Below are 27768 nucleotides of genomic sequence, written 5' to 3' on the forward strand. Positions count from 1 at the left end.
AGGGCAAAGAATAGACCACCCAGTCACAGTGACAGGCTCTAAACTAAAGGTGAGGGCTGAGGCTAGTAGCCTCCCAAATGGGCTTTAAGGGAAATAGTTGACAAAAAAAATAGAAACATTTTTCCAAAATAACACAGAAAATAATTACAAATAGTTCAAAATAAATAAAAGATGAATGAGCATGAGGAAATAAGTTAACCTGACAGAAGGAAGAAGAGAGAGAGACAGACAACCTATGTTTCTTTGCATTACCTTGGAATAAATATATAGTTACTTTTTTATACTATAATAACAAATCCAACAATAGGAGTAGTTTACACTCAGGGAGCTCTGGGACAAGAACTGTGATAATCCCCTTTTGTGCAACATTTCGTTTAATACTCACAAATAGCCCTGAGATGTAGGTATTATTTCTATCCTTTTTTAATAGATGAGGAAACTGAGCTCAGAGAGTTCTAGTAACTTGCCAAAGGTCACAGAGCTAATTATTAGCAGTAAAGAACCTACTACTTGTTTATATCCAACTCTAATTTTCTGTTTCAGTCTTCAGTCTTGAATTCACAATGGGATTACTTATTTTTGACAGCATATCTTCTATTTCTTTTAGTAGTACCACAGCATCAAGTAAAAGACTGTGCATATAGTGGATACTTAACATGTGTCTGTTAACTGATTAACTAGAACTGGCCCAAAAGGATGAGGGTCTCAGAGCACATTACTAATGGCTGAGCATCCCAGGAAGAGGGAAAATAATCATTAAAGCACTTTGAGGAAAACAGTGGTATAGTAACAACTTCAGCAGGGACAATTGCCTTTGTAATGCTCATCAGATACAGTGAGAAAGAGGGTTGCATGCCAGCAAAAAACCATGACTCAGGCTAGAAAAATGAGGTCATGGACACAATGACAAAATCCATTAGGAGAGATACTAGGAAGAATGGATTGGCGTAAGTTTAACATTAAAGGGCAGATGAATTGCTGGTTAACACCATCCAAGAAGAATAAACAGCCATTCTGAGTCAATTGCTCTCTGAATAAGTCACCTGTCTTGAGTATCATCTTTATTGAAAATAAGGTCTAGGGGCTGGCCCCAAGGCATAGTGGTTAAAATTCAGGGTGATCCACTTCGGCAGCCCGGGTTCTCAGGTTCAGATCCTGGGCACAGACCTACACCACTTGTCAGCCATGCTGTGGCAGTGACCCACATACAAAGTAGAGGAAGACTGGCACAGATGATATTTTTTATTCGCTCAGGGCGAATCTTCCTCAGCAATAAAAAAAAATAAAGAAAGAAAATAAGTACATGTCTGTGGTGCTCCTTAATTGTGAACTTTCATAAACCAGACTTTTAAAAAAATTCAACACTACCTTGAATAATCAGTCAGTATTTCTAAATGGCTACAATATGCAAGTCATCATACCAAACAATAAAAGAATACTTTTGAAGAACTCGCAATTTTAATATTTATATATTAAAATATCCAAGAAGGAAGAAATAATGCAATTTTTCTAGTGAAATTTGTGAACATATTCAGGTACTTCAACAACAATACTTTTTCCAGAGTTACAAGGTTGAGCATAAAAATCAGATAATGTTTTAAAATATAAATCTCACGTATTTACCAGGATAAAGCAACTTACAGCAAAAGACACAAATAAAAGAGAATTAATAAAATTTCAAAGTTATATAAAGCTATGTAAAGGGTAAAGTGATATTATGGTTGCTCCAATTAAACATTACATTTAGCACTTAACTTTCATAACAAAGTTGAGGAGGGAGACATGATTTGTTAAATTCTGACATGAATTGTATGTCCGCACCCGGACCCCCTTGATAGCTCTGTCTTTTTAGCTCTGAAAAAGGAATTTACAACATGGAAATGTATTGAAAGGATATGGAGTTGTGTCATGAATAATATCTTCAACAGTGGATTTATTGGAGATAGAGAAACGTTATGATTAAGAACTTCAATAAATGCTGGAAGAGTTAAGTCAATGTGGGCCAGCAATGAATTTTTCTGTTTATCTAGCTTGTTGAAGAAAGAATATTTTTAAACTTAGAATAATTAGTTTTTCTCTTGAACTATATTTCCAAATAAAAAGGGCCTTGATCAGAGTTTTGTCAGAAGCTGGACAGCCTTAAAATCAATAATTAGCTGTCTGAAGTAAGCATGGAGGGAGATATTCTGCAGAGTTTGTTGAAGAGAGAGGTATCAGCATTAAATACAGTAAATGCCAGTGTTTTGAAAAAGGAAAAAGATTTTTGAAGGTCAGAAGGCCAGCTTACATTCTTATTTAGTATATGATCATCCCACCTCCGCTCAGAGGTGGACCACAGATGAGCCTGTGATCAGCACCAAACCATTTTTTGTGTGTGTGTGAGGAAGGTCAGCCCTGAGCTAACATACATGCCAATCCTCCTCTTTTTGCTGAGGAAGACTGGCCCCGGGCTAATATCCATGCCCATCTTCCTCTACTTTATATGGGATGCTGCCACAGCATGGCCTGACAAGCGGTGCATCGGTGCCTGGCCAGGATCTGAACCCGGCCGCCAGTAGCGGAGCACACGCACTTAACTGCTACCCACGGGGCCAGTCCCAAAACATTTCTCAACAATAAACTTTATCTTTGTTCAAATGCTTACCTTTTGAGCTGAGACCCCAAATTTCTACACGGTAGAATATAGATGAAGCCAAGATTTCAGTTTGCAAGCCTATAAAGACAATTGTTACAGTCAGCAATCTTGGCAAAAAAAAAAAAGTTCCTCAATATGGCTGACAGATTTTATCTCAAATAAGACATGTCAAATTCTTTTTGGAACTAACAAGGATACACAACATGAATGACATTTCTTAGCTAATTATGCACATGTTTATTTCACTTTGATTGCATATATGTGTACCTTGAAGACAGTCCTCATACCAGCACATTCTCTCTTTCTCTGAATTTCCATTATCTTCCATTATGAGGTTGAGAAACTAAGTTAAATTGGAATCATGAACAGTAAGAAGGATAAAGCCTGGTGACCTTTCCACTTCATCAGTGTTGTGAATAGTGGTGTAGCAGACAGCGCTCTAACGCCCAGATTCTAGTCTTATCCCCATTTGGCCAACTAAAGCTCTGTAACATCAGGCAAGTCACTTAATCTATCTGGATCTCCACAACCTCATAGACAAAATGACAGAGAAAGTATTAGAACAGGGTTTCCCAAAGTATGGTTACGTAGATTACTGGTGTACATCAGCTAATACAGAGACAAACTTGTTAAATTTTAGTAGTTACTTATTTTAATGTGTATTATGAATAATATAACAAAAATTCACACATAAATTCATGCATTTTATTTTTATCATTTAAAACAAATTAAGTCAAAAAGGAAATTTATTTAAATTTGATATTTAAAAATTATTAAATAATTTATGAGTGATACATATATGTAGTAAAAATAGTAAAGGTGGTATTCGAAATACTATAGTATGGGAAACCCAATTTGATATCCAAGTTCCCATCACCAAGAAGAGCCTGTATTTTCAATGAAAGAGCTATGACTGTCAAAGCTAGAGCAATACTTTGTAAACCAAAATAGATAATATCATATTGCCAAGCAGACACAGCTTTTCAATGAACTCCTTTGTTCAAATGAAAGCAAACGGAAATCATTGACGGGACAATATCACAGACTGGAGTGATTTCAAAGGGTCTTTAAATAAAGAAATGGAAACAAACCCCTTTTCCAATGTATCTCCTTTTCTTTCGTATCTTCCCCAAAAATGTGAATCCTCAAACCCTTCCTGTTGCCCATGGTGCCCACAATGGGCTCTTGTGCCCTCATCTGAGACAGAGGCTGTTCCATCACTGAGGGATGTTTTCCTGCAATTTCTAAGGACACAGTTACTCATTTTGAAATTTCTCCGTGGAAACAAAAGTGAATATTTTTAAGGGAATGGAATAAATTACCACTGATTTTTGCCATTTTTAAAAAGGCAAACGGAGGAAATTCTTATAGAACAAAACAATATTCCAGACGTTTTTGTGTGAGCATCTCTAATATTTGATAACATGCAAAACAAAAAGCGCAAAATAAATGGTAGTGCTTTGCTGTTTACTGCAGGACAAAAAAGATCCCTTCATGAAAACTGTGAATAGAATCTTCCAGTCTATCATAGCTGTCCATTTTTTGAAGGGATTGGCTTTCAAAGGGCCTTCTTTATGGTAGTATTCTATGGTCCCAATTCCAAAAAAACAAGAGGGAAATAATTTATTAATAATTGAGGGACATGCATATCATTAACAATAACGTATTAAAAAGAAAAAATCATACTCCATTTTCACCTAGTCATCAAGAAGAAATTGGATCAATTACAATGTTTCAATTGTCATTGTACTAAAATGGATTCAGATATGACATCTATTACTTATGTTACTATGTATGTTAGCAGCTTCTGTGTAGTTGGTGTAAGTTCCTAAAAGGTGTCCGGCTGAAGTCCTCCTGTAAGCACAGAAAGGCATCCTAGCAGCAGACCAAAAGCATCAATATATGTCTACAACATTTCCGCAAGACATGTCTAAATCAGCATTTCCTCTACCGTGTTTCACATCCAAAAACACAGACACATGCACAGTCTAAGTTCCCACACACAGCTTTAAAAGACCTCATTAAGAGTAAGCAAATTGTTTCCTTCCCTTTTGCTAAAATGCTTTCTCTTTAATGGTTTTTTAAAAATTCAATTGTAAAACACCTTAACAGATCAACTTCAGTGAAAATCTTTACATGTCAGTACAGCCATTGAAAAGGTTGTTATTCTATGATTTGAATATCACAGAGAAGAATAACAAAAGACTATGAATGATTTTTTTCTCTCATTTGGAAATTATTAGTAGACTTCCCTGTCTGTGTTCCATTGAGAAACGAGAAGAAAATATGAAGTTACAGCGAACCCATATGGCCAGCAGGAAAATCCTATTTAATTGTTTTATTGCCAGAAATGTTAAATCACTTCCTAAGATACAGTTCAAATGAAACACATGGCAGCTATTAACAAAAACCCCTAATGAATTCAAAATATGCTTTTTATGGGAGCTTTCTCATAAGCAAGTCATACATGTTGTTTAAACTGTATATACAAATATGCATTTGGTATTTTAATTCTACAAACATTTGCTGAACACCTACTCTGTACTAGACTATATAGCCAGCTTGCATGGAATGTTTTTTTCCAAGACCAGGAACAGATTTAATACTATGGGACCTCAGGACATCGACCCAAATCTAGCCATTCCTCTTCTCAGAAGTCAAGGGCAAGAAGAATCTCCTGACCAGTGCCTCCTTCCCAAGGGTTTGGTGCCCAAGAAAACCATTCCATTTGCACCTGGGGAGCCTTAATTATCTACAATCTTCCTACTCCTTTAAATGTCACACAAATGATGGTGCTAATCATTGCCATTTAGCATCCACTGCATGAAACTATTCTTTGTCTTTTCATGCATCTTCTTCAATTGAATTGTGAATCCCACTATGAAGAAAACTTTGCTAAGGGTTTTTGTACTTAGGCTTGTAATTAAGAATCAACAAACAGCTTTAATTAATTGAAAACCAAGTGTCAGCATTTTTTAAATCTAATACCTTTCATCCTTGGGAAATTTCACAAATTTAATCAATTTATTCATAAGCCATTTTCTAAAGAGACAATTCTCCCTCAAATTCAAACAGAAATCAACTGAGGGATATCCAGCTGTCATTACTGTGTGGTTTTACTTTAAAAGAGAAGTTATAAAATTCTGGGTACATTGGAATTTACCTTTCCTTTCTCCACAATTTACTATGGCCGTTGCAGTTTGTTTAATGGAAACGAGCCTTGGTAGCTTAAAGAATCGTGCAGAACGTGGTGAGATTCTAAAGTAATTGGCGTTGGCTATGTGAAGTGTTGGCTTTGGCTATATGAAGGCTACAATATATTTGCTTCATAGTGCAACTCACTGATTAACATTTTTATTAAATATTTACTTATACATACTGTGTTACACACTTTGTAATCGAATAAGATATGGAAAATGCGTGTCACTGTCAATTGTGTTTTGGGGCAAGACATTCAATTTGTCTTAAATGCTTTAGCTATAAGAAGAGAGAGCTTATGTAGATAATTTCTAAATGTCTTGTACAGATATTCTGTGATCTAAGTCAATGTCTTATCATAGGACCTCTCCAACATTTTTCTCCTTCATTTGAAAATATTGTGATTAGTATTTTGAAATTAGTGTTAGTGATCTCCAAGGCCTGCATGTCAGTGGTTTTGTCCTGGCTTCCATTCTCGACTGTGACCTCGCAAAAGTTACTTTACTTTCCAGGACTCCATGGGCTTGTCCTAAGGACTGAGTGAGTTTATGCAGGTAAAAACTTAAACCTGTACCTTGTACATACTAAGAACCTGGTAAGTGTTAGCTATTCTTGTACCGAGGAACTTTCTCCGTGAACATCCTTTAATTGCCTATCACCAACCTTTATAATCTTGTCAATGAAAGAGCTTCTGTTTTGTTGTGTTGTTTGTTTATTTGCTTGTCACAAAAGAAAAAAATTAATTTAAATCCCTGATCTCCAGTCGGGGGGAAATCCTGGGGCTAGGCTTAAAATATAACACATAGTAGAGATTTAATTCCATTTTTAAATCCTTTCCCAAAAAAGACACATTAAGAGTAAACAAACATCACCCAAACTGCAAGATAACTTTCTTGTAAAGGGAGGAAACAGCTTTTCTGGAGTATAAAATCAGAGAAATTCCTCTTATAGCGAAGGAATATTCAGATGTCTCTACTATAAATTAAAGGACACTAAGGAAGATGATTGAAGCCTACGCAACCACTTTGATATTCCTGGTCTCTGAGTGGAAACTCTGCCATTTAATCCCCTTTCTCTTCATGGCTGCGTCTTTGCCAGGTTGCAGAGTCAACGTTCACACCTAGAGAACAAGAAGTGAACAATTAAATGTAGATCAAGATTAATTCAAAATATACTTTCACTATAGATCAATCTTGCCAAAACAAAAACCCGCTCTATTTTTTATCCATAGAAAGATTTTTCCCTTATTTGAAAAATTGCATCAATCTCCAAATCCAGTAAATTCCAAAGATGAGGATCTCAGCAGTACATAATCAATATCTCACAAAGATGTAGGTGTCTTGATGTTTGATATTTCTGAAAATGAAGATTGATGCTATTTCCTTAGACTGATCTATAAGAGAGGTACACTTGAGCCTTCATCTCTCTCTCTCTTACACACACACACACACACACACACTTGCAACAAAATTACTCATTTGAGCCTACTTACCCCAATTCTGAGGACTTTGTGCCCTGAAGAAGGGGAAAGACATCACTTGTAGACATCTTGTGTGGTCAATGGTTCTGGGGTTCCTACCCCACATAGGTTTATATACCCCCAGATAGATTTATAAAAGGCTTCCGGTACAAGTTAAGCCCTTAATGCTAACTGTGTTTTATACGTGAATAACTGAGGTGAATGGGAACCAGAAGTTCAACTTCTTTAATTTGTTTTAGAGCATCCACAAAGAGTAGAATTAGACATTGATACTTTAAAGTCTTCTGAAAACATCTCATTCTGCATTCTATTTTTTAAACAATGAGACTGAAGGGTCGTTCTTGTTGGGAATTGAACTTCTAAACCTCTCACATCAGTAAATTGACCCATTGGCCCAATGCCCACAGTAACAAATAGTAAGAGCGGCTACCTTTTCTGAGGACCTCATAGGCTTTATAGAGGCTACTACAGTCGTACTTGCAGCAACCCTGTGAAGTAGATGTGATTAACTCCATTGTATAAAGGAGGACTCTGAGCCTAGAAGGGACAGGGCTGGATCTAGTAGCTTTCCTGACAGTTCCACAAGTCTCATTTTTCTTTGTTTTTCTTTTCAGCTTTATTGAGATATAATTGACAAATAAATTTGTAAGATATTTAAAGCATACACTGTGGTGACTTGATATACACATACATTGTGAAAGGATTCCCACCATCTAGTTAACAACGCATTCATCACCTCATGTTTATCTTTTTTGTTTTTTGGTGAGAACATTTAAGTTCTCTCTTAGCAAATATCAATTATACAATATGGTGTTATCAATCATAGTCACCATGTTTTACATTAGATCCTCAGACCTTATCCATCTTATAGCTGAAAGTTTGTACCCTTTTACCAACCTCTCCTTATTTCCCCCACCCCCCAGCCCCTGGCAAACACTTTTCTACTCTCTGATTCTATGAGTTTCTTTTATTTTTTATTTTTTAGCTTCCACATATAAATGATAGCATGCAGTATTTGTCTTTCTCTGTCTGGCTTATTTCGCTTAGCATAACGCCCTCAATGTCCACGTTATTGCAAATGGCAGGAATTCCTTCTTTCTCAGGCCTGAATAATATTCCATTATATATATATATATATACCACATCATCTTTACCATTCATTCGTTGATAGATATTTAGGCTGTTACCATATCTTGTCTATTGCAAATAATGCTGCAATGAACATGGGAGTGCAGACATCTCTTTGATATCCCTTTTCATTTCCTTTGGACACTCTATACCCAAAAGTGAGATTGCTGGATCACATGGTAATTCTATTTTTAATTTTTTAAGGAACCTCCATACTATTTTCCACAGTGGCTGCACCAATTACCTTCTCACCAACAGTGCACTAGGGTTCCCTTTTCTCCACATCCTCACCAGCACTTGTTCTCTCTTGTCTTTTTGATGATAGCCATTCTAACAATTGTGAGGTGATCTCTCATTGTGGTTTTGATTTGCATTTCCCTGATGATTATCGATGTTGAGCACCTTTTCATGTGCCTGTTGGGCATTTGAATGTTTTTCTTGGAAAAATGTCCATTCAGATTCTCTGCTCTATCATCTTTCTATTGTCAGAGTCTATTTAATTTTTGCTCCATTTATGGTACTTCGTTTTATTCCTAATAATGTTACGTTTCTTTCTAATAATACCACAATTTTGTGGCTTTTGTTTTCTTTTTCAGGCTGTTCCAGGTATTTCAGAGAAGGAAAAGGCTGGTAAGTTGACATTTGGTTGTGTTTTCCTTCCTATCTATTTTAGAGTAAAATTCCATCGGTATGTAGACGTTTCATGAAATATCTAAAATGTATAAATCTCATCAGTCTCTGGGCAGTTATTGTTGAGCTCCTGAAAAATAAGTTTGTTTTGCTCAAAATGTAAGAAAAAAATGTAATTTTCTAATATAACACAATATTGTGTTAGAATAAGATGTGTGCTTCTTGTAGCCTTACTACAAGTTGTAACTGCAACCACAACTTTTTTCTTGAGGAAAAGAATTAGGTGTTGTTCAACGTACTGGAGAATGGTCTTTGGAAATAAGTTGTTAATAATTATCAAGATTTATTTCTTAATCTTAAGTAGCTTATTTAGTAGTCATGGAAAAAAGTGTACTTGTTTAAAGCTGATGCTATACTATCAAAAATGTAAGTGTAAAGCAATATGAATAAGTGTATTGAAGAAAATATCATAATATGTTTCTATGCTCTGTGCTATGATTATAACTATTTAACAGTATTGTGGAAAAATAGATAAAAACTGAAGAGAAACATGGAAATATGAAAACATTAGACTTGAATTAGTGGGATCATATGCTTTTTAAAAATCTATTGATCTTCTTCAATTTTGTCTTATGTTTTCTGTGTAATAATAATACTTTTTAAAAATCAGATTAAAAGTACACTACCAGGCGTGCACCAATGCACCGCTTCTCCGGCCATGATGAGGCTGCGTTCCACACACAGCAACTAGAAGGATGTGCAGCTATGACATACAACTATCTACTGGGGCTTTGGGGGAAAAATAAATAAATTTTTAAAAAATTAAAAAAAAAAAGTACACTACCAAACTTGAGGCACGTCATTTAGTTCTTAGACATTTGTGATTTTTAAGATCCGTATTAAAAGTTTAGAGTATCATCTAAAAGATGTCACGACTCCAAATGACTTTACACAAAAGCATTAGAGTTTGTCTGATATGATATTTATACTGAGGATGATCTCTTCCTAGTTCAGTGGTTTTATTTTTGCTGCTAGATAGTTTTCACACAAAAGTTTTCATAGTTTATATCCTTCCATGAGCTAAACTTTTCTCTCGTGTTAGGCTGTGTCTGGTTGCTTCACTCTCATATGCTGGGAGGTAACTCTTCAGAATAGAAGGAAAGTATTGAATTGGCATCATGCGTCAGTTGAAGAGAAAAACTGCTCAATTTAACAATGCAGTGGTATTACATGGATTAATAGCAAATACTAAACAAATTCAAATTACAGTTCCAGAGCTCTAATATCTTAAATAGATTGTGTTAGCTATCTAGTTAGGGCAAGAAGTAAATGGTTAAGCAAGCATTTGCATCTCAAAGAAAAAGAAATTTAGCCAAAGTCGTGCTTTATCTTGGCTTGTGACATTTTCTGTAATTCCCAAGATTACCTGCAATTTATATAAAGTATATAACAGAGCAAAGTTGTCATCTTATTCCAGAATATCAGCAAATTCTTTCAGACTCCAAGGAGAAACTTGGATGCAAATCATGACTGGTGGGAAAGGGGAAGAAGGAATGGAAATGCCATTGTTTCAGGGAATGGAGAGGCCAAGAGTTTTCTTTTCCCTCTGCCGCTTAAATGACTGCAGTTTGATAGGGAAAAGCACTTCATTTCATCAAATTTTAAAAGCTATTTTTATTAAGTATCATTTTAAAGATATTTTTATTAAAACAAAGGACTAATTAAACAGAGAATATAAATATAATGCAACCATTACTTTTTATCATAATTCTGGAAAACTTCCTCTTCAACAACAACAAAAAAAAGACATGAAATTAATTGTGACTCTTTATTTAACAGTCTCTCTGGGTCATTTCTATACTGCTGGGGCACAAATGAAAAGAGGTGATGAATTCCATTCAGAAGCTCCTAAGATGATCTGTTAAAACTAGGATCCACCAATTGATATATATGACCTACCCAGGATGCACCTGGATGCCCCATCTCAGATGCTTAACCTAGGGTGGATTGATGTGAGCAGAACCTGGCTTCTGTTTACTAAACCATTAGGATGCCAGAATTTACTCCAGAATAGATTTTGATTTAGATTTCTTGAGAATGTGCTGATTTGTTTACGAGGAAATATCATTTTGTTTGATAATAGAAATACAAGAAAGAAATGATTTTTAAAAATAAATGAATTTACATGTCAAAGGCTTATATTTGACTATTTTATTAATAATGGTAACAGATTTGACAATTCAAAAGAGAACATGATTTATTTCAAAAGATTTAAAGGAACGTAGCAATCTAAGCAATCTAATTCTTGGATTTCTAAGCTTTATTATGCTCTATTTAAAATATTAAAAATATTTTGAGTGTTTTATACACAAATGTGAATCTCTTTATTCCTATCTTTATGAATCTCTATTTTTAAGCTCCACTGGACATAGGAATGGCCATGAAGGCAGAGGACCCACTCAATCTTCTGGGAGTTAATTGAGCTTTTAAATAGGATTAAACTTCAGACCAACCCCTAAGGCCTGTCATTTTTTTTTTTTTCCTGTCTGGCTAAATGAATGTAGCCTATTGTTCCTTATTAAGAAAGTCTATTTTTAATCTGTGTGATTTCTCATCCAAGCCAACTGGAACCAACTCCACTAGGCTTTATGAAGCCCTAAACAAAATCATTTTGAGTACATTCCACTAATAATTCTTGAATTGCACTTGTGTGGTTGCCCCTGTGTGTCCTTTAAGTGACCATCTTCTATTCTGATTCATGTTGCTACATAAATACTGCCTAGGGAAATCCATTCTACTGCTGACTCTCGCCTTGTGATGACAAAAAACTCTAAGGGGAAACAATTTTGAAACAGCTTCCCACTGGTTCATTCATTCCATAAATATTTATTGAACGGCAACATGTACTGGGCATCATATTAGGTTCAATTGAGGAGGCAATTATGAGTAAGGCATGGTCTTGGCCCTGAGGGTACTCAAACCCTAGTTGAGAATATTCCCTTAGGCCAGCATCCTCCTTTTCTTCTTCTCAACTGAGAATTTCTTAGCCTAGCTTATTCAGAAAGCTTCCTAGGAAAAGAATGAAATAAAAATTTTGTTTTCAGATTATCAGAACGTACATTCTCAGGATCTGAAGTAGAGTCCAGACAATTGGTTTTAAAAAAAAATCACAATTGATAACACAAGTATGAATGTTTAATTGTACCCAACACATAATATTTTCATATAACTTCCATTATGTCACCAGAGTCTGTATACCCCTAAAGAGTGGGCCCAATGCCATTGGTTTATTCTCCAGCACATCTGCTTCCTATCTGTGTGGCCTTGAGCAAGTGACTTAAGCTCTTCATTTCCCTCATTTCTAGAGTATAAATAACGAAGCTGCCATGTTGTTGTTGTAAGGCAACAATGCTTGGCACAAAGTAGTCTCTAAAAACTGGTAGCTATTTTTTATGATAATTAGTTGCGCTTATAGCCACCTTGTATACAGGCCAAATAGAAACTAGCTGTGTTACTGCTGGCCATGTCTGCTCCAAGAGTTCTTAAATGCTTCCTCAGGGCACCAATTAACAACTAAGCAGCTGTCCATGTGGAAAAAAGAGATCACTTTCTCCATTAGCTTCTGAGAGAGTTAATTCCCACAGAGGTTATCGCAGCATAGGCGAAGTTGGTTATATTTTAACTTCTCATTAGAAATTCTTGTCTCTATTAGGCTGAAATTCTGTCTTGTGAACAGATAATCTCTGGTTTTCACTGAAGATTAGTCTCTAAGAAATGCCCTATGTCCCATTTCCCTACACTTCCATTATCCCCTGTATCCCTAGTCCCTGGGGTAATTGGATCCTGTCTACTCAGCTCCCAGCCCTCCTCCCTCACCTCCTGCACACAATCCTGTCAATGCTGCCTTCTAGTCAACACTTATCTATTCTCCCCGCCATTGCTTTAATGTAGCCTTCCACTCTCCCCTGGACTTTCCCAACAGCACCCAGAACTGGTTTCCCTGCCTTAACCTGTCATTACACCAGTTCCACTCTTTACCAGTCTCCAGCGTTATCTTTGAAAAGCATCACCTGGTCATATCAGTTCCTGCTTTAACATTTTCTTTGTCTCCCTACTGTCTACAGGATAAGGTCAAACTTCCCCGCTTGACATACTTGGCCATTTGTAACCTGGATGCAGAATAATTTATTCTACTGGATATGTTCATTTTGCCCCTCAGATTCACCCTCCGCCCTGCTTCTCTCCAGCTCTTTGTCCTGGAGGCTGACTGGAGAGGGCAAAATCATTGGCTTCCCTCCTTTCTGTCTTCCCTATTCCACCAGTGAGGACCCCCAGCAGGAGACTGAGGGTGGGGTGGACAGCAGGACTGTGAGGGTGGGTAGTTTATTCCCCCATCTGTCTCCCGAAGGGTCACTGCTGGCTTCTCTTCAGCAGCCCTTTCCACACAAGTGTCCAGGTTCTGACAACCATTATCTCCTCTTGCCAGTGGTTTCCCTACACCTTTATAAACAGTCCTGTTACTAAACTCCCCTCAGTTTACCCAATGTGCCATCTGTTTCCTGTTAGGAGTCTCACTGATTTACCTACCAGTGTTTTCTCTTCTTTCTATTCCTTTATCTTGGTTTGCTGGTCAGCCACCACATCAGCCACAGAACCCCTCCTAACTCTACATCTTTCTACTTCTGCCTAGCAACTGCCTTGTAAAAAATGTAAATGAGGGACCGGCCTCGTGGCGCACGCGCTCCGCTGCCGCAGCCCGGGGTTGGCTGGGTCAGATCCGGGGCGCCGACGCCCGGCTTGGCAAGCCATGCTGTGGTGGCGTCCCATATAAAGTGGAGGAAGATGGGCATGGATGTTAGCCCAGGGCCAGTCTTCCTCGGCAAAAAGAGGAGGATTGGCATCAGATGTTAGCTCAGGGCCGATCTTCCTCACACAAAAAAATATATACATATAAATGATAGGTAGAGACAGAGGACAGAGATAGTGGAAGAATGAGGGAAGTGACTTATTTAGGGAAAAAAAAGATATAGACCATGTTTTTCTTCACTGTAAATGAACATATTTTCATTTCGCAAGGGGGAGAAAAATATCTACCCTTATGATTTAGAATATGTTCTCTGTGGCATAGAAGCATGTAAATTAGAAAATTAGCATTGCATTTTAGTCACTAAAATGTGACTCTCTGAGTATATTTGAAAAGTAGTAATATGGGGTAATATGAAATCTCTCATTCTAAAATTAAAGCACAGAACACCTCGCAAATTTTGTCAGGCGACATGGCAGCCCATGGAAAATAGACCATTACCATTAGCCAAAAATGACAATTTTTTTGTCCTCTATGTCTTGAAAACTCTATTTGTTTTATTAGATCCAACAATATCACCTCCTTAATGAATTATTTCCCAGGAAGAGTTAAGTCATTGATTTTTCTATGCTTCTAGAAAACTATCTATTTTCTATTACAGTCTCATGATCTTGCTTTGTTTGTGTCCTCCTCTGTACGCCATGGAGATTTTCTAGATCACAAATACTGTCTTTGAGTGCCTTGTAACTAAAACAGCTATTAGCACATAGTAGATGTTCTATAAATATGTGTTAACCGATAGATTATAATTACAAAGATGCTTTGGTTTCAATCTTAATGATTTAGAGTTAATATTTATTAAATTATTATTTGTTTTAGTTAAATTTATTAAAAACTTTATTTAATGCCACGCCCCCGACTTTCTCCATTCCTCTTATCTCCCCCACAACTGCCAAATATCTCAGCTAATTAATTAATGGTGTTATTTGGGGATCTATCCCATACCACTGTGTAAAGGGCACCATTGAGAAAGATGACTTAAAATCTGACTTTGGATGCATTCCTTGGTCATTTTTCTCAGAATGTTTGTTCTCCTGCCTCCAGGTTATTTAGTTGGCCAGAAAACGTTAAAAATCAAGATAATGAATAATTATAGCCTGAAACACTTGTGAAAGATAGCTTTCAGAAGCATATAACAGATTCACAGTCTCTCCAAACTTTGTGTTGTGGCTAGTAAGTCAGGACGTGGAAATCAAACACTTCTTTGTGACAAATATGTCAGGGGAAAAATCAGGGTTTTCATAATTTCATTCTAAGCTCCTTGCGAAGACATGGTGCCTTTTGGTATTAATTTTCTTGGCTGCCTTTGATCACTGAGAAAGGAAATGCAGATGACACAAAAAAACACTCAAATGCAAAATAGTACCCCTTTTCCAGTCTGATCATTGTTGCTTCAATTCAGAGAATTACCCATGCGAACTATTCCAGTCTAAGTCATGTTCCAGTATCTACAGATCTAAAGGGATTTGATGAAAAAATAAAAATAAGACTGCTCTATTTAAGAGTTCTCCTTTGAAAGCCTCTGCCCTATTTTATGTCTCCATTTTAGTACAGATCAGGTTGGTTTTAGTGCTTTCTCACTCACCAGACCATAAGCACCTTGAAAGACGGAAGTTTGTTTCATCGACTCTGCTACTCCCAATGCCAGCCATTGTCATAGTTGCTTGATGTTTGGTAAATGAACGAATAAATGAGATCCTTTAAAACTCAGCAAATGCTTTACTCTATACACATAATACTCCCAAAGCCAAAAGTAGAATCTTACCATTCCATTCTAAGTAAAGCTCTTTCTGTTACTGCAAAGACCCCCAGCTGTTTTACAGGGTTCAACAGGATGTGAAAATTGTCTTTATCTGGCCAGGCTGGGCTTTGGCCAACATTCCAAATTCTTTATTCCCTTTCACCCTCAGAAAATGAATTTCATTATTTTTATACTAATGGCTTATAAATACTCACTTGCTTCACTTTTCTTAATATTATGGTCTGTGCTCTCCTGCTTTTTTCTGAGGAAGGAATTTAGGGTATGCCCACACATAACCTCTCATTTTTTCTGAAACCTAATGTAAACTAATCCATGAAAAGTTGGCTGTGGTTGACTGGGCTGGTGAGAGGAAACACATTAGCTTTCAGGTATCAAGGAATTCGTGAAAAATATAAGTAAGCTATTCTTAAATGGCAAAGATCTTGAATTCATAGGATATTTTTCAATACGGATAATTTTCTAAATGTGTTTCTTAATGTTCTATTGGTATTTCATTTATTACCAAGTGGGTAAAACAAATCTACTGTATCACCAGAATCAATCAAATATATTTCCTTTTCTTTTCAATTATATTTCAAGCAACACAGGAACATGATCATTTCTCTTTCAACAAGTTCCAATTCAAATGTTCCCTCCTGCACTTGGAGTGGTCTTCCCACGTCTTCGTAGATGAAGGTGGCTGTATCTTTCTAGGGCATTTCGTGATTCCTATGATGTATTTCTGTTCATGAATTATCTTCCATATCAGGACCTGAGCTCCTTGAAAGCAGAAACGCTTCATTTCATCTTTATCACCCCACACCCAGTGTAGTATCTTTCACAGAGCAGGTTCTCAAGAAATAGTTTTTTAATCAATCCATTTATTTGACATACCAAACAACTGAAGCAAGCACTTAGTGAATCTCCAGTCTGTCAATGACCGTAACTTTTTGCGATTTTTGATGAGGAGGAAATTTCTTCCTCCAAAAAGTTTTGTGCACATTTTGCTCCCCCTTTATCCGTTGAAAAATGGCTATCAGCAGTATGAAGAGGCGGCTAGGAACTACCAGTACAGGCTAAGGAGGCATTTTGCATTTCAGTATTGTAATTTACCTTGACCTTTCATCAGTAGAAAAATAAATTTGTAATTTTCAATCTTCCTGGAAGAGAGACAACTTATGAAAAGGCCCTTTTCTGTCAGTTTTATTTACAAAGCAATGGAAAAACTTGCATTTAGTTTGAAAATCATATCTGACCATTTCTTCAGTGCCTTCAAATATTTACCTTTATAGAGTTCTCAGTGCAATTTTGTAGTTCAGTTACTTTTATTAACAATATGAATATATACACAAATATGTACCCACAAAATAATTGTACATTGATTCTAATTTCCTTGGAAAGGTGCATATAACAAGGTATTACTTTGACCTGTCTGAGCATGTAATGACCTACAATTCTGCTGGCATGACTATACCTTTCTTCTCTTATTGACCCTCCATTGGTTTGAAGAACTGGATTTGTTTTTCCGTAAGCAAGAGTTTGAGATCAATAGCTCTTCCAGATGGATCCATAAATATTTCTATTGTAGAATTAAAATATGATTTTGAGATATGGTTTATCTAAGTGGGAAAGCCAAGACAGTTATTAACAACCATAACAAATTAACTGATGCCTAAGAAAAGTCTGGCGCCCATCTTGTTGTGTGCAGTCTGTGCAGAAGACCAGTCTGGTTATTTCAGGAGAGTGGATCGCGGATTTAAGAAGCTATTTTGTCCTGACTACTGTAATCAGGTAGGAAAGATCTCATAGAAGTCTACAAGTGATGTTTAAGCAAAATGGTCACCAAAAGCTCTCACTTGCTCACCATAATGGGGTTTTGTTTTTTGTTTTTAAAATTTCCTAAACATTAAGCTTCCCCAGAAAACATATTCCGGTGACTCCCAACTGCTAATATTATAAACTTTGTTTAATATAAATATTAAGTCAATTTTTTCCTATGCATTTAAGGAAATAGATATTTGGAGGATAATATAGTACAGTTCATCACTTCTTTAATTTACCTGACTTCCTAAGTCTATGGTCTTCTTGGAAGTGTTTATTTAAGTGTTTTCCCTGCCGTGCTGTGATTTCCTGAAAGGCAGACATTTTCCCTCCAACTATGTAATGCCAGACTCTTTGAAGATTTTTGACTTGATGTTTGTCGAATAGCGGTCGAATGGGTGCTCACAGCAAGCGTTTACTCTGTGCCTGCACTTCTCTAAGCACTTTATAGATATGAACTGATGTAATCCTCTAGCAACCCTGTAAGGTAGGCTTTATTGTTTTCCACACTAAAGAGATGATGAACCTGAGACTCAGAGAAGTTTCCTAAAGTACCCAAAGTCACACTGGGGTCAAGGCAGGATTCAAAGCAAGCAACACAACCTAGAGGACACGCTCTTAACCACTATGCTGTACGTAGTGGTTAAATGCCAAGACTCCTCAGACTGATGAACAGATTTTTCCATAATCTGGCCTTTCTCTTCCTTTCCAACCTTATCTCCCATCCTCCTCTAACAAGCATCTTCCGCTGTAGCCATAGTAGCAACCTCATCCTTCTCCTGAATTTGCTTCTGCATAACTTGACCTTCGCTCCTCCTGTTTCCCTTCCAGAAATTATCTCCCCCACCCCTCAAGGTCTCATTTGGGTCCCACCTTCACTGTGAAGTCTTCTATGACAATCGCTGCTCATATTAATTTCATACATTTTGAAATGATATGTCTACAGCATATGTAGTCTGTACTGGTCATTTTCATACTTAATCCTATGTAGGTTGTCGTTGTCCATTGAGTGTTTTTTATTTGTCTCAGCCTTGCTTCCCAATAGTCTTTTAAGTATCTTTTTAAAAGTTACTTAGTACAGTGTTGTGCACTTAAAAGGGGTTTATTTAATTAATAGACTATTTTTTCTAGCAATTTGAGATTCACAGATAAATTGAGTGGAAAGTACAGTTCAAACTATATGACATAGATACAGTAAAAAGATCAGAGGTTTCCAGGGGTTGGGGGAAGGGAGGCATCAATTGATGGAGCACAGGGATTTTTAGGGCAGGGAAACTATTCTACGGTCTACTATAATGATACAGCATGTAGCCTTTTCAGGTTGGCTTCTTTCCCTTAGCAATATGCGTTGTTTCCTCCACGTCTTTTCATGACTTTTCATCCATTTTTGGATATACCACAGTTAAAGGAGGTTAGTTAATAAATTTTTAATGGAAAAACTTTTTCTAAAAAAACTCATTGATCATAAAATATATTACACACTCCACTTATGTTAACTTTTACCCTTTCTTCTTTAGGCAAAAGTAACTCTCTTCTCTGAGCCGTTGATTGTGATTACTTCATTTCTCTCCTTTAAAATTTCTTCAAGTTTTCAAAAAAAAAATACTACTACTAAATGTATTATCAATAGGTGTTATTTACTGTGTACCTACCATGTAGTCTCTGAGAAGAGAGCTAGATGCTTCCTTTACATTTTCTTTAATACACATTAAGCTACATGGTACATGTCTCTCTCTTGCTCCAAGATATCCTGGAGCATCTTGCTGATGCTTTCTCTACCTCTCCATGCCTAACATCATCATTTCTCCCACCTCCAAGTGCTCTAATAAAATATGACCAAAATTAATACAATTGGTTTTTATTAATGAATTAATAAAATTATTAAAATATTAATATTTTATTTTAAATTATTAAAATTATTAAATTTAAACATTTAAGTCATTAAAATAAAAGTTAATACAATTATTAATTAATAATTCATATCATTTATATGATCTACATATGTATGTCCTTATGCCTTTGATCCTGAAGTTTACTGTCCCCCAGATATTCTTCTGTTATCTTTTACTCCAAATCACATTCTTTCTTCAAGGATTTGCTTTGAGTGTCATGTTTTTGCATAAGCCTCCTCTAATTGCTCTACTTTGCAATGAACTCCCCTTGTGAATTAGACAAGATTCTTTAGTCATCTTATCTTGTGCCCCTGAAAGGAGAAGCCTGTGTGCCCTGTGAGCCCCTTTCCTAACCCATGGCTGGAGTCAACTGGACTGGGGGCAGGTGGGGGGGGTGGGGCACAGGGGGCACACTTGACTCAAGGCCAGAGAACACATTGGCTGACCAGTAGCCAATCTCTTTCTCTCTCCCTCCTATCTTGCTCTCATTTAAATTACGAGCCAAAGAGACGCAGTCAACCTGCAGCGGGTACTTCAGCTGAAAGTGCACCTAGACTGTGAGGTGGAGTGACAGAGGAAACCATTCTGCAAAGAGGAGCAGGATGATGGAGCAACGGGCCGAGACAGAGAAGTTAGAGCCAATGCAAACTAGAGAAAGAGAGGGAGAAAGTAGCTGCTTCCCTCCCAGATGACTCCCAAGGTGTCAGCTCCAGTTCTCAGGAGGCCCCTGTCCCACATCTGCAGAATATCTCTGCATCCTCACATCTCAGGCTTTCATTTGGACCTGATATGAATGAGTTCCTTGCACTCAGATGATTAGACAGCCTTCTCCAAATTCCTATTGAATATACAATTAATATTAAAAACAATCTATTACTTAATTGTACCTGATGTCTTACATCATTGTTTCTTATGTATATGTCCTGTCCCCCCAAATAAATTATAAGCAGCCTCAATGAAGAACCATGACATATTTTGGGTTGCCATTTAGTTGATTTTGCTCTGTAAGACTTAGCAAGAACTAAGTATATAGCGAATCTTCAATAAAATTATGATCTTTTACAATTATCCTGCCTTTTTAGGCTACAAATGTTAATTAGTTCGTAATTACCTTGCAGCCCATAGAACGCCTGTGCCACCTCCCTTAGATGCATTCATCCGCATCAGTACCATCATATCTTATATTTCTGAGATTCAGGGATTTTCTCTTTCCCCTTGACCAAATAAATTATCTCCTTCTTAAAATCACTTAACTTCATCTTGAACATACCGTTTGGTTTTTAATTTGCACTGTAATTTGTTTGAGTCAAGTGCTGCTGTCTCCAACAATTTGATATTTTCAATAGACTGTATTCACATTCTCTTATTCCACTAAATATGATTAGCAAGATATTAAATAATAATAGCTAACATTGTGAAACCAAAAGAGGGAAGAATATGGACAAAGAAACAAATAATCAGGGGTGAGCCAGTTGATACATTTTTTTAGATAAAGTATCTTTAAGAAAAATAATCAGAATTCTCCTGGATGTACCTGTATTCTATGACTTACTATATTTTTAATTAAAAAAAAAAATCACACATGTGGGGGCCTATCTGTGATTTTTTTTTTCCCTGAAACCTCTAATGGCTACATTCCAGGTGCAAGGACGAAGACAGTAGCTTTCATCCATGCAAAAGGAAGGTCAGCCAGGTGACCGGAAGGGGAAAGTAAGGCTTTTCTTATCTTACGACTTTAGTAAAGCAGGAAGCTGGCTTATTTATTATATCAAAAAAACTTTCATTACTTTGTAGTATTTTTGAGCACCAAATTTTGGAGCCTTTAAAAAAAAACAAATCATCTCAGTCTAACTCGTGACCGTGACTCCGAGATGGCACTCCTCGTTCTGCAGCTAATCAGAGGCCATTCTCCCAGATGGTCCATGACAGCAGAAAATAAACAGAACAGTGACCCCCTCATCCTCACATGCAGGGAGCACCCTGGCCTTCCAGGGATATGGACAAAAGGACCGTGACAAAGAGATGTTAGAAATGTCTTTCCAAATGGAGATATTTCGGCACACGCACAAATATCTTCAGCCTTTCCAAAAACATCCCCATCTAGATTGTAAGCCAACTTTTAAAAAATAACTGCAGATCACAGATATCAAGACATTTTCTTAAAGGAAACAAAATATAAAATTTCAGCAAAGTAGGTTTAGTTAGATTACAGATAGAAGTTAGAAGGAAGCCATAGTTGAATTTTTTTTTTTTCCTGGTAGAACCTAAGTGAGCCAAGCTAACAGCACTGATCCATAGAAAGAATTCCACATCTGGAAAATCTTTGCTCCATCTGTGATGGGTTTTCAGCCTCTTGTACTTTCTCTACCATTTCCCATGACTTCAGCTTACCTCGCTTTTGTTTTTCTTCAGCAAAATTGTTTAACCCCTAGGGATTTAGGGGTTTGGTTTTGTTTTGTTTTGTTTTGATCTGTTTTTAAGAAGAAAGAGAGCAAGGGAATATCTCACAATGCTTTTGTGATTCTCTAGAATTTAGCCTTATTTATATTTCTTTAAGTGTCTACATAAATGATATAGAGAGTAAAAAATATAAATATCTGATCGATTCTATGGAGTTATATTTTAGAAATACCTTAGGTAGACACAGTGCTTTGATTTTTATTTTAATGGGTTTAATGTTAATATTAATTTTCCAATTTGTGTCTTATCTTGTTTGTCTCAAATAATAGAAGTTAATATCAGAGAGCACACAGAAATAAACTTACATATTTGTAACATAGTACTCATTGATATATTTAATATAATTAAGAAAAAATGCTTACTGTCAAATCTTTGTTGCACTGAATCCCCTCTTAAGCCTTATATAAGTGACATGGCATTGCTGTTGGGATTTTCTTTTCTTGTCTGGCCTTACACTTTCTCTTGGGAATCTCAGCCAACTAAAAATGTGGCTACACCATCTCCAGCCCTGGCCACTCAGCCCAGCTGCCCATCTCATTTCCAACTGCCCTGGGACTCCATCACAGGAATGCCCACATTCTCCACCTCCTGCACTTTCTACTTCAGTGTCTTTGCTAATACCATTACCTTTACCTAAAATTTCCTTTCATACTATCTCCAAGTTTCCATATTTACGTCCTCTTTGAAGCCTTCGATGATCTCCACTACTCTGAAATCACCCCTTATTTCTGGAACTCTCAATACTATATTTGAAGTTCTAATAAGGTTTGTATCCCTTTATGCGCTTTATTATGATTATTAAGACTTATTTTTCCCTCTTATGTAATAAAATCCATGTCTGATTTATCTTTGAATGTATTGAACATAAAAGACACTCAACAATTTTTTGATTGAAAGAAAAATGGCATTTTTAATTGAAAATAAAGGCACATTTTGTTAATGAAATGTTTGTTAAAATGTGCTTCATAATTTTCTAGAACACTTGTTTAAAAATTCATATTCTTGGATGTCTCCAGGCCTGCTAAATCAGAATCACTTAGGCCCAAGAATCTTAAATATATATACCCTCCAGAGAGTTCTTATCCACACTAAAGTTTGAGGATCACTGGTTAATGTCAATGAAAGTTTTCCACTTGTTCCTTCTCCACAGGCATATAATTTCAATATGTGCTTCAAAGTTTATACCCTAACAAAATCCTAAGGCTTATGAAAAATTAACCTGAGACTGAATGGCTAGTGAAAAGTTTATATATTTTATTATATATATATATAATCAGAAATAGTTCTTAATATCTATTTTTACCAAATAGTATGCTGTGCTTATAAAACTGCTTAAGACACTACCCTCAGAGAGCTTATAGTCAAGGTAAGAGAAAAGATACATACATATGAACAGTTTATTGAACAAGCAAGGTAATCAAAGATGCTCTCTGTCAAATAGCTTCACATATTTGCCATTAGCCAACCTACTCATTATCCAATCAACAAAAGACAACAATGTTTTAAAGCGATTGAAATAATTCCACATGCAGACGTGACAGGGAGAGAAAAAGAGAACAGAGGCTATGCAATGAGAAGCTGAATGTCCCATTATTCCACCACTCACATTGAATAAGTAGATGTTTATTTGGATCAGATTCTTGTTTTATATATAAATTTTTCTACAACCCTACACCCCCCCTCCTCTCCCAGGGCTCAACTGCACCTTAGAATAGCCCAGCAAGTATTATCAAGCACCCATATAACAGGAATTCTGATCTCTGTGAGATGGGGAATATTTGGAGGTGAAGGAGTAGACCACCATGCAGTGGTGACTGGACAGGTGGATGGCAGATGGACTGAACGCCTTGGGGAAAGGAAGAGATCTCAGGAGTGAAGATGTTCAGAGAGGGACATGGGGCAATGACACAAACATTACCTAATTTGCAGTTTTGTAATCTAGAAACAGCCCAAGTGACAGCGAAAAATCACCACCATGTAGTACTGAAAACTGATATAAATGTTGTAATTGTTTAGAAAGGCTACAATCTTTAGCTTCCCCTCAAGGGAACGTATTATCCCTACTCCAAGTTAATCCAAGTCCAGCCAAATGTCAGCCCATCCAATTCTCTCCCCTACCCTCTTTCTTTACCACTTCCTCTCCCTCCACTAGAAAGTTGAGGGCCGGTGATAAAGGGCAAAAGGACCAGGAACAAGCGATGCTGATGTGTGCTGCTTTTCCTGCTGTTCCTGTTTAGTGGTCTCAGGATTTCCCAGTTCTAGACCTTGAAAACACATCTCTTGAGAATGCTTCCAGCCTGCTGAGCAAGATAAGTGGTGACAGCTCAGTGGTAAGATACTCAAGAGACTCTTTAGCTGAAAGAGGTCACCTGGGCTGGAGGAGTCCACAGAAGATCTGGAGAAAAAGAAAGCCTTGAAACACTGGAAAGGAAGATCTGAGACATTTCTAGGCAAGGAAAATAGTGTTGGCAAAGTTAGGACAGTGGGAATGCACAAAGCATGGTGATGCAATTGTGCAACCCAGCCAGCTGGAGCACGGAGTTTGTGTTTGGAAGGAGAGAAGACTGGAAAAATGGGATGGGTCCAAACTCCAAGAGGCCTTGGAGAGTGATTATAATTTTCATGAAGGATAGTAAATCTTATTAAATTAATCAGTGGTATTACCCCAGCTGCAAAGATCAAGACATCTTTATTCTTAACTCTTTATTAGCAGTAAAGGAAAAAGAGGCAAAACAGTTTTTTAATTATGCACTACAATACGAGAAACCCATTAGATAAAAACTATAATCACTATTGATAAAGGACTTTTAATATGTATACATCACAAGGGAGTGACTAGTTAGAGAAAAGTCAAAAGATTTTGAGGAGCTGGTCTGGAGGTGTAGCAGTTAAGTTCGCATGTCTGCTTCGGCATCCCGGGGTTCGCGGGTTTGGATCCTGGGTGCAGACCTACTCACTGCTCATCAAGCCATGCTGATGCAGCGTCCCACATAGAAGAACTACAAGGACCTACAACTAGGATATACAACTATGTACCGGGGCTTTGGGGAGAAAAGAAAAAGAGGAAGATTGGCAACAGATGTTAGCTCAGGGCCAATCTTCCTCAAAAAAAAAAAAAAGATTTTGAGTTATGCTTTTGCTTGTGGTGAGACACTTAAAAATTGAGTCCAGCTTTATCATACTTCAGCCATTGCTCATGATAATAAATAACAAATGACACCATTAAGATAAAGAAGAGACAACATATGAATTTAGAGAACTAAAGAAAATAGCTACTTCTAAAGATCTCCAATTTTCTAACTGATTTTGGAGCAAATCATCTTCGTCAGTAATACTAACAATTTCCTAAAACTAGCTAGATAAAAAGGAGGTTTACTTTAGAATAATCGTATTTTACACTTAAATGACCAAATTGCCTGATCTATTTCCTGCCCCCACCTACCCTTTGTTTTTCTTTGCCTATTTCAGTTTTTTATGTTCTTGCATCATCGATGAGCTCTAGTCTCCATGCCAGATATGAACCACTCATTGTGCATGAAATTCCAAAGGCAAAAATGCTTCCATTTGTTTTAAAAGCTTTTTTTTCAATTTCCAATTTGAGATACTCACAATGCTTACTATGTTGCTTTGCCACGTAAAGAGCAAATAGCAAGCAATATGCAAATACCAACAATTGTTTAATTCAGGAGCTGGTTAAAAACTTCACAAAACTGATTTACCTTTTCTCTCCATCTAGATACAAGGAAGCTAAAGTACCACCCATTGAAATACTCCAGCAACCATTGCCTCTAGATATTTTATACATTTATTTAGGGCAGGGTTTCCTAAACTATTTATGGTGAATGATTTTTTTTTTCAATCTCTCATGGGCACATACCATTTGAGAATATAATTAAAATAGATTACTAAAAAAATAAAATTGGAAAAAAAACACAAAACGTAAAGTAGAAGCCAAAGTGTTTTTTGTTTTTTTTTTTAAACAGTTTTATTTTATTTTATTTTATTTTTTGTGAGGAAGATCAGCCCTGAGCTAACAACCATGCTGATCCTCCTCTTCTTGCTGAGGAAGACCGGCTCTGAGCTAACATCTATTGCCAATCCTCCTCCTTTTTTTTTTCCCCCAAAGCCCCAGTAGATAGTTGTATGTCATAGTTGCACATCCCTCTAGTTGCTGTATGTGGGACGCAGCCTCAGCATGGCTGGAGAAGTGATGCATCGGTGTGCACTTGGATCCCAACCTGGGCCGCCAGTAGCAGAGCGCACGCACTTCACCGCTAAGCCACGGGGTGGGCTCCCAAAGCACTTTATCATGAGATTCAACTGATGTAAAACTACTCTGTCAAACTACTACTACTTTCCAAATGCCTCCTCTCAATTTCTGTGCTCATCTCGGAGCATCCGTCCAGAGCCTGACCAGCCATTGGCCACACACTGAATAGTCTCAGAGACCAAGAAGCCCAAGCCAATAATGAGAGTAAGAAAGAGGGTCAGAACCCCCTAAGATTCCAAGTCAAGATGAGGAAAGCAGTGCAGGTACCAGCTTTCGTTGATCACCATCCTGTTTCTTAAATCTGTTAATGAGGGGTTTCCCCTCACACACAAAAAAGAAGGAATTCGTTCAAAGAAGCACTTGCTAAAAATCTCCCCTGCCCTTCCCCATCTGCTTTTCTTCTTCAGGTGGGATTATGTTCAACCTCTACTACAAATGCCCTCTTTCAGGTGAAGTTTGCAGACTGTCACTTCCTGAACTGCTTAATTTATGCAAATGAATCGTGATGTTCCATCTGCCATAATTCTACTATTCTTTCTTTTCTCAAGGCTTTTCTTTTTTACTTTCTTCTCCTGACTTGTCTTTCTTTAGCTTTTTGTATGCTAGTCAGAAGAGTAACAGTTTCACTTTTTTCCTTTTTTTTCCTCTCTCATTTAAAATATTTGGGAAGTGGGGCTGGCCCACTGGCATAGAGGTTAAGTTCAGGCACTCCACTTCGGTGGCCCAGGATTCATGGGTTCAGATCCCAGGTGTGGACCTACACACCACTCATCAAACCATGCTGTGGTGGCATCCCACATAAAAAATGGATGAAGATTGGCACAGAGGTTAGCTCAGGGACAATCTTCCTCACACACACAAAATATATATATATATTTTGGAAGAGATTTTTGGCTTACTTTTTATCAGGAAGAGACTGTGAAATTGTATGTTCTTTTGCTGCTAATGTTAGCAAAATGCCTATTTACTTAAATAAGCATTTTTTAAGGTTCCATTAGGGTCCCTGAAAATGAATATATATCCACACAAACAACATATCCTAAAATAATGATGCAATCCAATAATAACCTACCATTATTGAGTTGAAATATTTTTATTGTTTTGGTTAATAACATTGCATGAAATGATACTAATAATTATTCAATATAGAATAAGTCTTTCATGATGCCATTCAAATAAATTTTATTATTGATAATCTCTGAAGTGCCTTATTATAAAACTCTCTCATATAATTTGATCCAATAATGCAGCACTGGTTACATAGTTTCCATATGTACATACTCCAAGCCAGTGATCATTCTCTAAGCAGCAGTTTCCTCCCTCTTCTCTGTCAAGACATATATCTGATTTTCAGAGATTCAGAGTTCAGATGATTTGCTTTAGTCAGAGAATTTTCTGTGATATCAAAATTTGAACACTGAACTTCTATTTCACAATTCTATCGCCTCCATATATTTTATAAAATGCTTGTTCATAAAATCCATTGGTTTTTTTCAATTGGGTTGTTTCCATTTTGCTTTTTTGATTTGTAGAAGTGCTTTCTTTCTTATTGAGATTAACACCCTATTGGTTATTAATGTTGCTAATTTTTCCTGTTTATCATTTTGCTTTTTCTCATTATCCTCAAAAAATCTCTCATGCACCTTGTG

General features: G+C 36.8%; 1 protein-coding gene across 1 annotated transcript in view; it reads left to right on the forward strand.

The window, feature by feature from the left end:
• Positions 1-27768, forward strand: part of LOC106799995 (rho GTPase-activating protein 7-like) — a 270378-nt gene that overhangs the window by 176237 nt on the left and 66373 nt on the right. The window contains exon 4 of the mRNA XM_014786307.2: positions 9038-9075. Coding sequence (XP_014641793.2) covers positions 9038-9075 — 38 coding nt within the window. The remainder of the gene's footprint in view (positions 1-9037; positions 9076-27768) is intronic.

Source organism: Ceratotherium simum, chromosome 28 (assembly GCF_057802395.1).
Source record: "Ceratotherium simum simum isolate JZ-2026a chromosome 28, ASM5780239v1, whole genome shotgun sequence".
Taxonomy (NCBI): Eukaryota; Metazoa; Chordata; class Mammalia; order Perissodactyla; family Rhinocerotidae; genus Ceratotherium; species Ceratotherium simum.